The sequence below is a fragment of the Drosophila subpulchrella genome, chromosome 3R (genome assembly GCF_014743375.2).
Source record: "Drosophila subpulchrella strain 33 F10 #4 breed RU33 chromosome 3R, RU_Dsub_v1.1 Primary Assembly, whole genome shotgun sequence".
Taxonomy (NCBI): Eukaryota; Metazoa; Arthropoda; class Insecta; order Diptera; family Drosophilidae; genus Drosophila; species Drosophila subpulchrella.
The window spans coordinates 12,488,561-12,503,974 of NC_050609.1; the positions used below are offsets into that span (position 1 = coordinate 12,488,561).

Genomic DNA, 15,414 nt, shown 5'->3' on the forward strand with positions numbered 1-15,414 from the left:
AGCAGCCGCGTTTTATTGAACTATTTAAATAATAATTTAGAAAGAATGAAAACCAATAATCTGTCGAAAAGGATTATTTTCATTCAGATACCCCAAACCCCTGATTAAAATTAAAATTTCAATCATTTCGCCTTCATTATGTGTAGAACCAAGTTTATTCATTAACTTAAACTTAATGTATTGCTATTTTAGTTGTAGTTTTGCGATCGCGTGTGTGTGAGTGTTTGTGTGTGATTAGGCATTCCATGCTGGGAGTGACCGGAGGCGAGGATTTGGCCTCCGCTCGAGGTTACAATCCCTGTGGGGGTGTGTGAGTCTCACGTGGAACATTGCAAAATACCCAAGAATCAACAGAAGACCAGGCAACGGAAACAAACAAGGGAGAACTACACACATAGAAAACAGCAGGTTGATTAGATTAACGCTATCGATCGATATTACTCGGGGGCAGAGCGTGGGCGTGGAATTTCAGGGTGCAATTACCGCACAAAACATAATACCTAGAGCTACACACCTGTGCAGCCAGGGGGGCCAATATAAAAATACAAAGTTTCACAAATACGAATACATATATGAATACAGGATGTGGACACGAGAAGCGGCTTTAGATTGAAATGTGGGTCTTTTAAATGCTCTGAGGACGCAATGTCAGTAGCGAATCACGTTTCCATATAATACAATTATCCAATTCCATATAAACAGAAACAGGGCGCGTGCTTTGAGCACGTCGGCGTTGAGATTAAAATCGCTGCGGCGATATTTTTTGAGTAGCGTGTGAGGGAATGGAAATGGGAATGATTGCTTAGACGGGACTGAGACTAGAGCCGGGATCAGGAGCAGGTGCTTAGGCCACGTAGATGAACATGTTAATGTCGTCGTCGTCTCGTCTCATGTACTTGTTCTCGATAAGCCACTCCAACTGCTCCTTGATCATCTTCTTGGACGGCAGGAACATGTTCTTCAGTATGTCGATGAGTTCACCCTGTGGTAGGAAAGTTTTCTTAGATCGTGTTGAGTGGCGTTATAACTTCAGTTACTCACCTGCAGCGCTGCGTTGTTCATCCGCTTGCGCACCTTCATTATCTTAATGATGGCCTCTTGGGTGCGCAGGATGCGCAGCTGCACAATGGACTGATTGTCCTCCTGCTGCGAGCGTTCCGTGCTCAACTGCAGTCGCCCAATGAGATTGAGCTGGTAGGAGAAAAGTCAGGTTACTTATTACCCATAATCTAACCATTATCTGTACTCACCTTTCCACGTCGCTGGGACTTGCCATTCTTGACAATGGCAAACTCTTGATTGATATAGAACACTGTGTTCTCGGCAAAGTCCTTGGGCGAACTGATGGCCGCCGGTTCCATTAACAAGATCTGTTTCTTGATTTTGGGGAACGCCACAAGAGACCACAGAGTCCGTCTCAGTTCGGGATCTTTAAGGGTTCCAAAGTATTAAAATATATGCCGTAAGAAAATATATTAATTATCCTAACCTGGCAGCTCCGTGGCCAGGCGGAGATTCTCGTAGGAGATCTTGTCGTGCTGACGCTGATTCCAGGCAAACAGGACGGCCATCTGGAAGGTGGTCACATCCAGATCGTAACGGCCAAAGTTATTCACAAAGGTGATGGTGCCGTTGCTCATGTGATGATACCACTGCAGCTTACGGCCGGAATGCTTCTTCTTGTAGAACTCCTCCACATCGGGGATGTAGTCCTCCAGCTCGATGGGCAGTGAGACCGACACACGCTCCGAGCAGCGGGCCCAGGCCCCTGCGTTGAGTATTTTAATGTTGATAGCATCGTGCCGCCTAATTGACGTGCGGAATTGAGTATTAAGATCTTCGCTGACCTGGGGATTTAAAAGAAGTGTAAATAAAATAACTTAGAAGGCAAGTCGCTTTGAGAAACCCACCTTTATGTCCTGGAACATGCGTGCCAGCCGATTCACGTAGTCCGCCGGCATGCCGACCTCTCGCAGCCACTCGACAATGTCCTCCTCCTTTTCGCTATCCGCACTGGTTCCCAGAATCAAGCTGAAATGGAATGCAAATTGTTAGGTAAAGAGGTAACAAGAAAATGGGTTCATTGGCATTGGCATCATCTCATTATGAATACAATAAAGCAATTCATTATACAAAATGTTGACATAAACTTGAGTAACCTTCTAGGTGCAATCTCAATTTACTTATTTAGGTAAATGAAAGATATCTCCTAAGTACTAGAATTCAACCTACCGCCTCGTCAAATGAACCTTGTGGTAGCGCATAAAGACGTCCTTATTGTTGACATATTTCAGGACCAATAGAACATCGCGCAGGCGAGCGTCGATCTGCTCGCTAGTGAGGCGCTTGCTGAGCGGCGTTCGGCGCAGCAGCATGTCGCAGTAGTTGGCCAGCAGCTCCGGGCATTTGCTCTCCGGCGCCGTGTATTTCACGCCTCGATTGGCGATACTCGTGGGCAGCTCCATCTTGAACACGCTGGTGTCGTTGACCACCGTCTTGAAGGCGATGTCGCGGGCAGTGAGGAAGCGGGGATCGTCGTTGAAGGCGTTGCGCACCAGGTCGCTGAACTTGTTAAACAACTCGAGCAGCCGCTCCACGTACTTCTCCGAGTCCTGGGTGATCACCTCCGAGGCGGAGAGCATGTCGGCCAGTCCGGCAGTTATGATGTGCCGCTGCAGGTCGCCCATCATGGTTTCCACGCCCACGTTATGCAGCACCCGGTCCATAAGGCGGAACATGAGATTCAATCGCTCCGTTTCGTAGTCCCTGATCAGGGCCGGACACTCGGCGATGATTGAGTTCAGGTGATCCACTATGAGCACCTTGACCAGCGTGTAGGTGAGTATGCTGAAGCTGCTGGGCTCCAGGTACCGCTTGGCCCGCACCTCCTCCTCCCGCAGCTTGGAGTCGGCGTACTTCATGTAGGCCAGCACTCCGTTCTCCTGCTGCTGCTCCGCGGACTTCAGGCGATAAAACTCTGCAGTGGCCTTAAGGTAGGCCATTTCGAAGTTATCCCTGTAGATCTCCAGCTTGTCCTCGACATTGGAGGAGAGATTCACATAGCTTTCGCGCACTCCCACCACCAGCTGGGCATCGTAGGCATCGCCGTTCCGCTCGGCGTGCACAATCTTCATGGCCGACTCCTGCAGGCGGTGCTTGATGTCGTGGAAGATGTGCTTGTTCCAGGAGTCCAGCATGAGTTTACGCACAGGGCTATCCTCCGTGGGGTTTTTCTTCGAGGTGCTGCTGGTGCTCCCGCTCCCGGAGGCCGCTGCTGCCGCGGCTGCTGAGCTAGTTGAGGCGGATGTGGAGGCAGCTGCGGCAGCGGCAGAAGTGGAGGCTCCAGCGGCGGATGAGGTGGAGGCCCCCGACTTTGCGGCTTGACCGCTGCATGAGGCGGCGGCGGCGGAGGAGGAGGCTGCTGCTGCCGCGGCAGCACTCGTACTCGCTCCCGAGGCGGAAACGGTGGCGGAGGAGCTGCTGCCACTGGACGAGGGCTTCACCTGGGGCGACTGCTCCAGCTGGCGGAAGGGCAGCGGCAGGTAGTTGGACTGTGTAAAGAACTTGCGCCACTCCACAATGTAGGTGGCCAGGAGGGCCTGCTCGCCCCGCTGGGCCTGCACCTGGCTCTGCGCCTGGACGATGAACTCGACGATGTCCTGCTGCAGGCAGTCGTAGATCTTGGACGCGCCCTTCTCGTCCCACAGGCACACAAAGTGGACGCCGAAGAACAGGTCCTGCCACTCGCGTTGCGAGACCGTGTCCTGGCGCAGCAGCTTCAGCACTATCCGTCTTTTGTCCGGCCAAACCTCCTCGAAGATGTCCCTGTCCCGTTTCCCGATTGCCTGCGGCCCAGAAAGATATACGTGTGTGTGTGCATTATGGAAGCATGTATGATGGCTGTTCTCCTCGCCGATAAGGTCACTTACCCGTAGCATTTTGATCGTAGCAATCTCTCTTTGTTTTTATTGCTGCGTCCGCTTCACTTCATTTATATTTATTTTTTGTAATTAAATGGCTATCGGCCAGCCAGTGTTGTTCAGTGCACGGTCGATTACCGATTAAAGTCGAAATAATGCACCACACGATAGTTGGATATCGGCCAGCCAGTGTTGCTAAGTGCGGGGGGAACGACCAGCCGCCTATCGACCTATCGATTCAGGCAGTCGAACTCGGAGTGCAGCAAAAGTGCGGGAAATCTCCGGAAATGCTTTAACTAACGAACTATTTGCCCCGCGAGCGTTGACAGCCGTCAGAATCGTTCACAGTGTAACTGCCAAATGTTATTGTCAATTGTTGTGTGAAATTCGCCCGTTTGCCAGTTTCCTTTTGGTTTTTTTCTTCTCTACCTCTTCGTGCGCGAGGGAGACGGAAGCAGTGTAAGCGCCCCACCGCCGCCAGCCATCTCGCTCTAGCACATGTCCCCGACCCAATGTCTGCGCCAGCGAATGTTTTGTTTCTCCAGGGTTGTCAGGCGCTTGTTTTTATATTCAGTTCCGCATTTCAAAACATCGCTTACTATTTCATAAAGTTGTGTAATGCATTGAATACCTCTCTTATTTCTTAATACATGAATATTGGAACTAAATTAAATTTGTAATACTATCTTTGGAGTTAGTAAATTAAATCTGTTAAAATTTTAATGTTTATTTAGAACCTGAGAAACATCTGCGCAGTTAGGTGGCAACTCTAGTGTTTATTTATTTTCACAACGAAGTTTTTTTTATAACCGGATCCTTGACAGACTATTAAATTATTTGATTAATAAAATGTCGTGCAATGAGAATAGATATTGCTAGCAACGATAGTATCAGGGAGGTTGCCACTCGCTTATGTTATCTTAACATTTCTGTTATGGTACAAAAGCGCAGTGTGACCAGACGCTCCACAAAAATACCCCGATAGTATCGCCTAAATCTCTGTCTTTTCCAGCCCCAGCATTCGCATTCACCATTTTCTCCCGTTCGCTTTACCCTTTGTTTGCGGCGGCTCGTCGAAAAAAATCGGCGAAAATCGGGAAAAAAAATAGCGCAAATGTAAATAAACAAGGCTCGGATGAGCAGTGCTTCGATAAGCCAGCAAAATGTGCGTAAAAAGCGAGAATCAGTGACGAAAACAACTACGTGCTGCTGCGTTCATTGACGCGCGAGCGTGAGTGTGTGCGTGCGTGTGTGTTTGTGAGTGTGTGTGCTGGCTGCTTCCGTGTGTGTGAGTGGTGTGTGTCAAAAAAAGCGTTTTTCAAACAACAAGCCAGCAACAAACAAATCACCACAACACGTCACAAATTGCAATAGAAGCCGAAGCAGCAACACCTCAAATCAAAAGATCCCCCCAGCAACAACAACACCAAAATCATCATCTGTCGTGTTCTCAGAGAGTGGGAAGAAGAAGAAGAAGGAATAGCGTGAGAGAGAGAGAGGGGGCAAAAAGAAAGTCAACAGTCGCGTGTGAAATGAAATTCGAAAAATGTCCGCGTTTGTGTGTGTTGAGTGTATAGAATTGAGTAAGAAGCAGCGCGGCAAAAGGAAATAAGCTAAAGCAATAGCATAAAAAGGAACTACCAGCCACCAGCAGCAATAGCAACAAATAACCAATGAAGCAATCAAATTTGGCATAATTTGCATTGGCCGACGTTTTTGTCTCTAAAAGCCCCCCCAAAAAAAACCACCATACAACACAAGCAGCACAAATCTTTTGCCAATGAGTCGCAGACAGTCATTGGATCGACCAGGTGAGAAAATACCAAAGAAAAAAAAAGAAAATTACCACACTCGTAATCACGCTGACTATTTTCCGAGAGAGAGAGAGAGCGAGAGCGTGCAGCATCCGATTTTGATTTTAAAAATGCACTTTGCGCATGTTCTCTTCTCGCTGTTTCGCTCTCGCTGCTCTTTCGCCTGTCGTTCTTCTCTCGGGCTAAAAATAAACGCGCTCTCTCGAAACGCTGGCTGCGCAGCTGCTCCCAAACACTTGAACTTTGTAAACATCTCCCAACAATCCAACAATTCGGCCATTCTACAGTGACAAAAACCAGCATAATTAATAGTTTTCATCGCAAAAGAAGAATGAAAAAAAAAAACTAAATCACACTAAAATATGAATGGAAAGAGGCAGCTATTTCCTTTGCTCGCTCTTCACTCGCTCGCCATTCTATTTTTAACACGAGTTTCATCACTCGAGCGGGGAAAAGAGAAAGTATCCGTCACTGTCTTAAGCAGATGTAAATGTAGCTCACATAACCCTCATGTCTTTCGGTGTGTGTGTGTGTTTGTTGCTGCTGGGAAGAAAGCAGACAAAAACCATAAAAACCAAAAATTCACCAGCTTCGGTTTGTTTGTGCTTGGTTTTCGCCAGGGCAATAAATATTATGGCCGAATAATTACATAGTAAAATCCAGACGATGGAATAGCAGGTTGTTGGTAGAAGTTATCAGAAATTGGATGGTCTTAACAAGGATTGTTAATCAATTATAATTTTTATTTTTAATCCGTTCACAAAAATAAAATATTGTTATTACATTAAAAATACTAAATATTTATTTAATGAGAACTTTTTAAAAGTGCTTAATGTTCTTATTCTTAAAGATACATTTTTGATCTTATACATGATCTTAATCTTGAAGATACATTTTTGTTCTCTTAAAATAACTGTTTACAAACGTAAACCATCTTTCTTGTTTCTTATATTATTAAAAATTGATAATTACTATGTTGTTATATTCTTCTCAAATATTTCCATTTTGAAACAAAGCATCTTTGTATTTGCGTATCCAACAATCAAACCATATTTTTGTGACCAATTAGAGAGGATAGACTTTTGTTTTGGTCAACCCTTAACATGCAATTTTCACTATACTGCTGGTAGGAAATAATAATGGGCTCAGGCTTGGCTGTTTGGCGATGGGGAATGCTGTCCACTTATCAACTGCAATTAGCGTTGAATGTTAAATGCAAGTCGTGCATCGCTTGAAAACTCAGACTGTCCGGCCCCTCACACACACCGCACACACACTCCCACGCTGTGTTCCTTTAATTTATTTATAACATTCAATGTAAACTCTGCTCAAGCGCCAGCAAAACAGCACAAACCATTTTCGATCCAAAGCAACAAAAAGCAGGGGGCTTGAGTTTTTTATTATTTGCCACTTTGTAGGTCAGGGTTGTCGTGTGTAATGCAAAACGTGCCAGCAAATTGAATGAATAAGCGTGGCAATTCTATTGCAAGTGCATTTACAACAATTGCAGGTTATAGCCAGAAAATACACCCTGATAAAAAATAAATTCTACTATACAGTCATGTTTAATTTGTGTGTAGAATTTCGCGTGATTGCCGATAACCGGTTTTCGGCAGGTTAAACTAACTTTATTATGATCTTTGATACTCGCAAACGACTTCCGTTTCCACTTAAATTAAGTGTAACAAGCCTGTTGCTTTATTTAAGCTGGTAAACCTATAAAAGAGGGGATATATTCTGTTTAGTTTCACTATCTCAAATGCTAATACGAATATTTAATAATAAAAATCTTAAAAACATTATTATTTTCAATCTTTCCAAAAATTTATAGAAGTCTTAAACAAATATCTTCTATTAACTTGTAATCTAATCCAAAGGTTACCATAATTTGAAACAAACTAAGTAATTTCTGCGAAATCCATACTTTATTTTCGAAATGTTCGTGAATAGTGACTTTTTCTTAACGATTATTTTTTAGTGCTCGACTCCCTGCGATTTCCTAATCTACACTGACCTTATTTCTAGCAGTACCGAGAATGTTATCGATATTTACACTGTTTACATGCGATACGAGGGTTAGCGGAGTTGTACAAAGACTTGTTGGCAATGTTTACACTGGAAACGTTTTCCATCTACCAGTTGATTGATTGTTATTATTATTATTCTTGTTATTGCTTGGGGCGAATAGCTCGGGAATTTCGACTTAAACTCGATTTAGAAAGCGGAGCAGAGGAATTCACCCTTGGAATTCATTTTCAGTAGGCGTTGCAGCCAATCTGATACGATTTGTTGTTATTGCTTCGATTTTCGCGCTGTCTTCTTCGCGTTGACGCGTGACAAAGAGTCATTAAGTTCTGTTTAAGGTGAAATCGATTTTCCGGACCATTAGGCGCCATTAGAATCGTCGCCTATTTAAATTTTCACATTGGTTAGTTTTATTGCGACTACATTTTTGGTCAGCATTATTTATTAATCAATAAATAATTGAGACCTTATCAAGGTGGTTGCTCAGAAGCCTTCCTTAGTTTTATAAAATTTCGTAATGGGTTGGCTTTGGGATTTGCTTACTGATAAGCGATAACTTGTTGCCTTCTCTTCAAGTGCACATAGAGTAGATGTTAGAACTTACAATTATTTCAAAGAGTTATTGTTTATAATATCTTAAATAAGTGTGAAATCTGGACTTATAAGTGAAATACATACGCTGTATTTCAGTGTCATGAGTTAAAATCTGGACTACTAAAGCTGAGTCAACAAAAAGTTCTTTCGATGACTCATTAGAGTATGCAAACTATATACACATTGGTTTAAAAGTGCTATACAGAGCTTTATTAGAACTTATTCCTCGTGCTCGGGGTATTACACTCGTTATAAATTTTATTTAGCTTATCAACAGGGAGCGACGCACTACCGATTTCTCTTTCTTATTTTTTTCTTCTCTCCCGATAATTTTCCAGCAATTTCTCTCGGAACTCGAGTTGTTATCAGTGCAATTGTTGCTTTGTTGCGCCTAATTGCTCTTGGCTTTTTAGCTTTTGTGCAATGATTTACGAGTGTCGAAAAGCAAGGCCAAGAACAATGTTGGGGAATGGAATTTTGATTAGCATATAGAAGGCAGAAGTCCCCAACCCCATTCCCCTGCCTCCTTTTTGTAATGCCAAACGTCGTCATCCTCGAGTCACATCATTAATCTTAGCACACAAAAGGGTCTCGACCGCTTTCTAGGAGCTGCAAAAAGTTGGCAAAAGTTGCCAAAGCAACGCATCGGGCTATTAACTCCCCTCTCTCTCACTCAGTTCGCTCTGTTTCACTCGTACTCTTGGTTTTTCCGCTTTTCCGTAATGAAATTGCTTTGATTTCTGCGAAAGCTGGGAAAGTTTTCTCATCTAGCGTCGAGACTTTTGAAGCAAATTACACGAATCCTTGTGGTTTGCCCTCTTTTTTTGAGGAGGTTGACACTTTCTTTGTGGGGTTAATATAATTTCTTTCTTTCTTTCTGCAATCTCAATTAATTTTTGGCATTTTCTGGTTATTTTGATGTTTAAATAACCAGTTTTTGATATTTCTTCTATTAGTTTAATTTTTGCTTTTTTTTTCCTTTTGAAATTAACTTTTTATTTAACTATCAAAATGTATTTCCTCATTTCATATTCCTTTTGAAAACCAAAATTGGTTAATAAAATGTCTGAAGACTTAAAAGCTAAATAATCGAATTATCTCGAAAATGCCACGAATCCTTGGGGTTGGCCATTTGGCGGTTGAGTTGAAAGTTGACACTTCTTTTTGGGGGTTAATCGCGCCGCTGGCTTGCGATGTGTATCTATCTATTAAAAAATCGGGGCGAGTCGTCGAAGTGGCCAAAAGACGATGTGGAAAACGACGACGACGACAATCGCGAGTGCGCTCTCAGGAAATTGTTTTTGGGAGCACGTCGGAATTAGCGCCAATAACAATGGGAATGCGAGCGAAAAAGTCGGAAGATGAAGTCTCGTGGCAAAGTCAATTTCCCCTGGGAAAGCGGAAAACTCACAACGCACGCTGAACAGTAGGCTATGGAAAAGAGGAGTATCTTTTGCTAAGAGAATAATGATGGTTGAAGTCGGTATAACAAAAAAAAAGGAATAAAACACATACTTTTACCTAACCAGCTTAATTTTATATATTTTTAATATTTACAAAGATATTATCTACGGATATCAAATCAATGAGGTCTAGATAATCATCCCAAAATAATCTCTTCAAATGTATCCCAATTTTCTAGCAACACAAATTGAATAGCTCATAACACTAATGTCAGTACCTGATTGCGTTTACCAACACTTCTCAGGAAGTGGCCGGCTTCATGTCGTTTATTGTTGTAGCACATTTGAAATATTTCCCCCGCCTAATCGACCAATTTCCGATGCTGTCCATGTATCATCCCAGCCCGGAATTTTCACTGCCGGTTGCCAGTGGCTGAACTGAACTGAACTGAACTTCGGTTGGGCGGGGGTCATTATGGGGGCCAAAAAGGGGGTCAGACACAGGCTGGGCATAAATTATTTTTGCCTCCCGAATGTCTAATATGGCGGCGACGGATATGCGGCTGCTATCCGCCAGTTAGACATGCACCGTACAATTTGGGTTAGTTATTTAGACACTATTAGTGGACATTAACATTATTATTATGAAATTTCAAGAAATATAGATTTAGGAAAACTATTTTTGGTTAAACAAAACTTAACTACAAATGTTTCTTAAGAAACTGACTGGTTCCTAAAAAAAAATGTACTATTAAATCATCTTGTGAGTACCAATACCAAGTGTGAATTTTAATTTGTTTTCATTTCTAAGAAGTTTTAAGATTAAACATAAATTTCCTGGAACTTAATTCCCTGAAATTCCTAACAACGTTTTTGAAAAGTATTCCCCAATGAGCAATAATAAAGTGAGAAACGTAATCAAGTTTGGGGACTCTAATTTTTTAACCACCACTGTGATTTGGGAGTGTGAGTTGGGATCTCACTCCCCTCTAATCGATTCGGTAACAATTGTTGTAGTCCGTGTTGTGTTGTTTTCATTAGGGGTTATTCCGGTTTGATCTGCAGCCGAGGACGAACAATGGAAGTGGAATGGAGCCGGCTGGGAAGTCGGTTGGCTGTCCCGAACTCAAACCCAAAATCCAGAGCCTAAACTAAATCCCAATTCCAGACCAGAACCAGAATTCGTTGCTCACCTTCGTTTGCAGGACGAACAGACGCACACATACATATATGTATGTGTACTTGTATAGAAGGTCCTTTCCGCTCTCCGCGTGCGTTTCATCTGTCATTTATCCCGTTTGTTTCTCCGCTTGTTATTGCTGCTTGCCGTGTGTTTTTTTGGCTCTCTGGAGAGTGGAGAGTCGAGAGTTTTTGATTTTCGACATGTCGCTGCTTTTGCTTTTTCAACCCTTTTTTTTTCCAATGTATTTCGGTACACATGTTGGTATTGGTGTTGGTGCCTTGTGCATCTGTATTGTGTGCGTGTGGAAAGTTTTGCATTTTTATTATAGATAATTTGTGTACAGGTTTTTTGCGGCTGCCGCGCAAACTCCCAACTTTTGAACCTTCTGCCTGCTCCTCCACACACGTCCTTCTCTGCCTTTGCCACTTCCACTTCCGCTTCATCCTCGTTCTCATTCTCATCGACGTCGTCGTCGTCCTGTCTGCACTCTGCATATGTTGGATGTTGTTTATTTCCACTCCCCCTCTCCTCCATCCCCTTGTTGTTGTTTTTGTTTTTGTATGTGGGTGTTTGGGGAGCCATAATTAATTTTCGACGTTTGCCTGTGAAGTCTGGCAACGTTGCAATCAACCGCACAAGTTCTCTACATTAGAGAAAAAGAGCGAGAAAAGGATAGTGATAGATGGTGAGAAAGAGATGGAGGGAGGGCTCAGGGAATTTGTGTATTTATTTGTTATTAATGGAGAATTTTAGGGAATAATTTTATTTGGAAGAGCTATTAAAGTTTATCCTTAAAAGTTCCTAATTAAGGTAATATCTGCAAATTTGTTTTTAAAGCCAATACATCTAGGACTTATTCTACAATTAGGAAATAAATAACTTTATATTTCACTCTTTGAGTATACTTAAAAACAATTAATATGACAAAAAACTTAAGTTATGTACCAAATATTTGATGTATTTCCATAACTGGTACACAAAAATTAAAACAAATTTAAATTCAGAAACATGGATGATAAAAAATACCTTGGTAAATCACAATTACGATGTGTAAAATGGGATTATTTCGAATGAATGCAAAAATGGCTTCCCAAAGAGCCACCCCCAAAGGTTGCCAAACATATGTATGCCGCCAAACATAATCTGGTTGTCAAGTGAGATTAGCAGATTTACCATTTTCCAACTGACTGTATTGTATTGAACACAAAATAACAGTTGCCGTTACAGCCTTTTCCCTGTTTCGACTCCAAGTTATGTATTGCCTTTGTTGTTATTGGCTCGACTTGTTTCCTGTTTGACAAACTTTGGGCGCAAAAGTACAAACACCAGACCAACCCGCACAACAATACAACATGAATTTCCGATGCTCAGCCAAGTTGCATTATTAACAAAATTTTACCGCCTGTCGAGCTCTCCAAATCGAAATCGGGAACGCAAATGGGGAAAGGGGAAAGCCCCGGGCATCTTACTGCAATCCAGCGGATGCATTTTGCATGTCATCCACTTTCAACGGGGGATCGCTCATGTGTGCATTCTGCATTTCTGCACTTCTGCATTGTACAATGCCACTTGACATTCACATTCGCATTAGCAGATCCGGAGGTGCGGGGAAATCCCCTGGTTAATGGGTTAATGGTCTTTGAATGTTCAAGTTGGGGGCCTGTGCCAGCTCATGCATTTCACCGCAAAAAGAGATGGTGAGCGGGATACATTAAGCCAAATGCAGTTTATTTTATAGCCATTTATAGGAACAATGATTTACAGAACTACAGGGGGGTTTTTAGATACGTGCACAAATATATATGAAATATATTTATAACCGGAACAACTTAAAAGCACTCTTTTAATATTATCTTTTTTCTATATCTATAAATATAATTTATACAAATTATGCAAATAATTATCGCACTTCGACTAGCACCAACAGCCATAAATTAATGAAACGCACAGTAGTCTGCACACGCGTACCATGTAGATATGCTCAAGTACATATGTTTTAATGCATGTTTGAGCATTATGTGTCGGCCGCCAGTTATTATAATAAAACCGAGTTCAAGTTTGCTTTTCGCCTTCCGCCATGCTTGGTTATTTTCGTGCCCCTCGGCTGGGTTTTTGGCTCTGCATCGTTCTGGTTCTGAATCGGGTTTGGTTTATTCTCTCGAATGCCTCATTGTGAATTCAACGGGTAAACATTTGCACAAGTGTCCGGATCGTTAAAGGCAGTTATAGACTTTTTCAACCGCGAATTTATTTGGGAGCAAAAGATGGTTGATAGGAGAGGTGGTGACCCAGAGTGCACTAGAAAAAAGTGGCATAAAAACGGTATACTCATTTCTTTGAGAGCCTTTTAAAAGTACTTTATTATATTAAGGGATCATCCTAACTCCTTTAGGATACACTTACGGGAATTATAATCAGAACAGAGATAAGAATATCAAATGTCACATATCATATCAAAAGATTTATTGTAATTGAATGAACTTTGGTATATCATTTACTATAGAAGGTTTTTGCCTTTCAATTCAGTTTCCTTGCATGAGTATGATATTATAATAAGTTGTAATTATCAAAATATATTTCCTGTGTGGGCATGTATCCATGGAATTATAGTTTCGAGGGGGCCATCCACCGCCAGGCGTCTGAGTAACTAAATGCCGGTTAATTGCGATCGCGTGCAGAGGAGGAGAGAAAGGGTTAGTGTCCGAAATGCAACAAAATCGAAAGCGGCACGAACGAACAGAGAGGGGTACGACTACCAGGGAAGTTGACCCAGTTCCAAGTGGGCGAGATGGGGAATGGGAGATGGGGATGAGATACAATGACCTTAATGTTGTTGGCCAGCAAAAGTGGAGCTTAACTTTGTGTGCAATGTTGAAGAAAACTTTGCATATTACGGTCTGGGAAATGGAAATGGAACGGGGACTGCTGCTGGGTGGCTTCTGGTTGGAGTGGCCTGACTTTGAAAGTGAATAGCTGCTGCCATAGCTCAAATGCACCCAAACAGTTGCCCCAACCACACACCCGCTCTTTTCCCAGGGGCATTTGCATTTGCCCAAGGGCTAAAGTCCTCATGCTTGTTATAAATGATGATGATATGCATGAATGGTTGGTTTTCCGAGTTCCAGTTTCAGTTCCTTTCCCTATTTTTTTGTGTTTACGTTTTTCCTCCACTCGATTGTTCATTTCGAACAGCAACAGTTTGTTTCATAATCAAATTATTGTCAACTTGGTGTCACTTTTCATTGAGGAAATTGGAGATGTCCCATGTTGAGTTTTATGGATACGTTTTTATGGGGTGTTTATTGGATCGGGGTTCGGGCACTCAAGCCTGAAAACCATTTTATGAGCCATATATTTGAGGTCACTGGGTGCGAGCACTTCTGTCACTTTGTTATTCTTGAGTGGGATTATTGTGTTCGTGATCTATGGCTTACTTTATACCTAATTCCCCCTTTTTCCGCTCTGCCAGATTAGTCAGTAATCAATCAATTACCTTAAAAGATTCTGCTAATTACCGCAGGATAATCCATGCCAAAAATAGCTAAATAATATAGATCTGGGCAGCTGCAGCCAAAGCGTGTAATGGTTGATAATGACTGCAAACGATAGTGAGGGAACGAGCTGAATCCAAAAGTGGAAGAACACAGCATCACATCCAAAGACGAACAAAAGCATCTGCCGTCGTTCGCAGTTGTTGGTAGTAGTTGCATGTAATCTAAACAATACCTGCAGGCCATATCGGCATCTCCTTTCGCATTTCGCACAGCTAACTCCTCCTAATCCAAGGCAGTTCAATCAGGAACAATGAGTCAAACAAAGGAGCCAGGAACAAGGAGCGCGGAGATGGGACGAAATCGAAACACGGAGCTCATTGAGAAGAGGGGCAAACATGGCATGTCCATCGCACACACACTGACCAACAGTTGCGGTCAAGATAGTAGGAGTGTTTGTCATAGATAAGGGTGTAATAATCAGAAAAAGTTTTAGAGGACTTAACAGGGGATAAATACCTTTTAAGGTTTTACATCGGAAATATAGTTTCAATCTATATTAAATTTGGTATGTGGGTGTTAATTGATAAAATAAAGCAAATATCTAAAAGTCATGATTATTGGTAGCGGGAATCGAATTGTTTGAACTACTGCTTGAGGTTTTAATAATAACACTTTTAGAGAATGCACACCCATCTTGAGGATTATAATACCTGCATTATCCGTGAGTTGATAACTATTCTTTCGGCGACAGCTGTATGCCCAGAAGGATAACGCAACGCCGTTGTTGTTCTTGCTTTGGCAGTACAGGTAGCATCCATATCCATCGTCTTTTGTCCGTCCGTTGGGCAGCTGCAAAAACTGCAGCAGCAGCAGCAGAAATTGGCCAGCCACTTACCAACGCTTCTCTGCAGCTCGAGTTCCTTTGAGCCGGGTTATTTTCAAGCATTTGTGCCAGGCAGCCAGGTAACCAACCTATTACCT

At 42.5% G+C, this 15,414-nt stretch overlaps 2 protein-coding genes across 2 annotated transcripts in view; one reads left to right on the top strand and one right to left on the bottom strand.

Moving 5' to 3' along the window:
* Positions 1 to 125: 125 nt before the first annotated feature.
* On the bottom strand, positions 126 to 4,139 carry LOC119546819 (cullin-5). The gene is made up of 7 exons (XM_037853409.1): positions 3,930 to 4,139; positions 2,233 to 3,845; positions 1,911 to 2,031; positions 1,490 to 1,847; positions 1,251 to 1,429; positions 1,042 to 1,191; positions 126 to 982 (listed from the first exon to the last, which is right to left on the bottom strand). Exons 1-7 carry the CDS (start codon positions 3,936 to 3,938, stop codon positions 845 to 847), a joined length of 2,568 nt encoding a protein of 855 aa, XP_037709337.1. The 5' UTR covers positions 3,939 to 4,139; the 3' UTR covers positions 126 to 844.
* A 35-nt stretch (positions 4,140 to 4,174) lies between these two features.
* LOC119546811 (mucin-5AC) overlaps positions 4,175 to 15,414 on the top strand; it is a 47,756-nt gene continuing 36,516 nt past the window's right edge. Inside the window, exons 1-2 of the mRNA XM_037853397.1 lie at positions 4,175 to 4,379; positions 4,933 to 5,731. Of these exons, the coding sequence (XP_037709325.1) occupies positions 5,701 to 5,731 (31 nt within the window). The 5' untranslated portion in view covers positions 4,175 to 4,379; positions 4,933 to 5,700. The remainder of the gene's footprint in view (positions 4,380 to 4,932; positions 5,732 to 15,414) is intronic.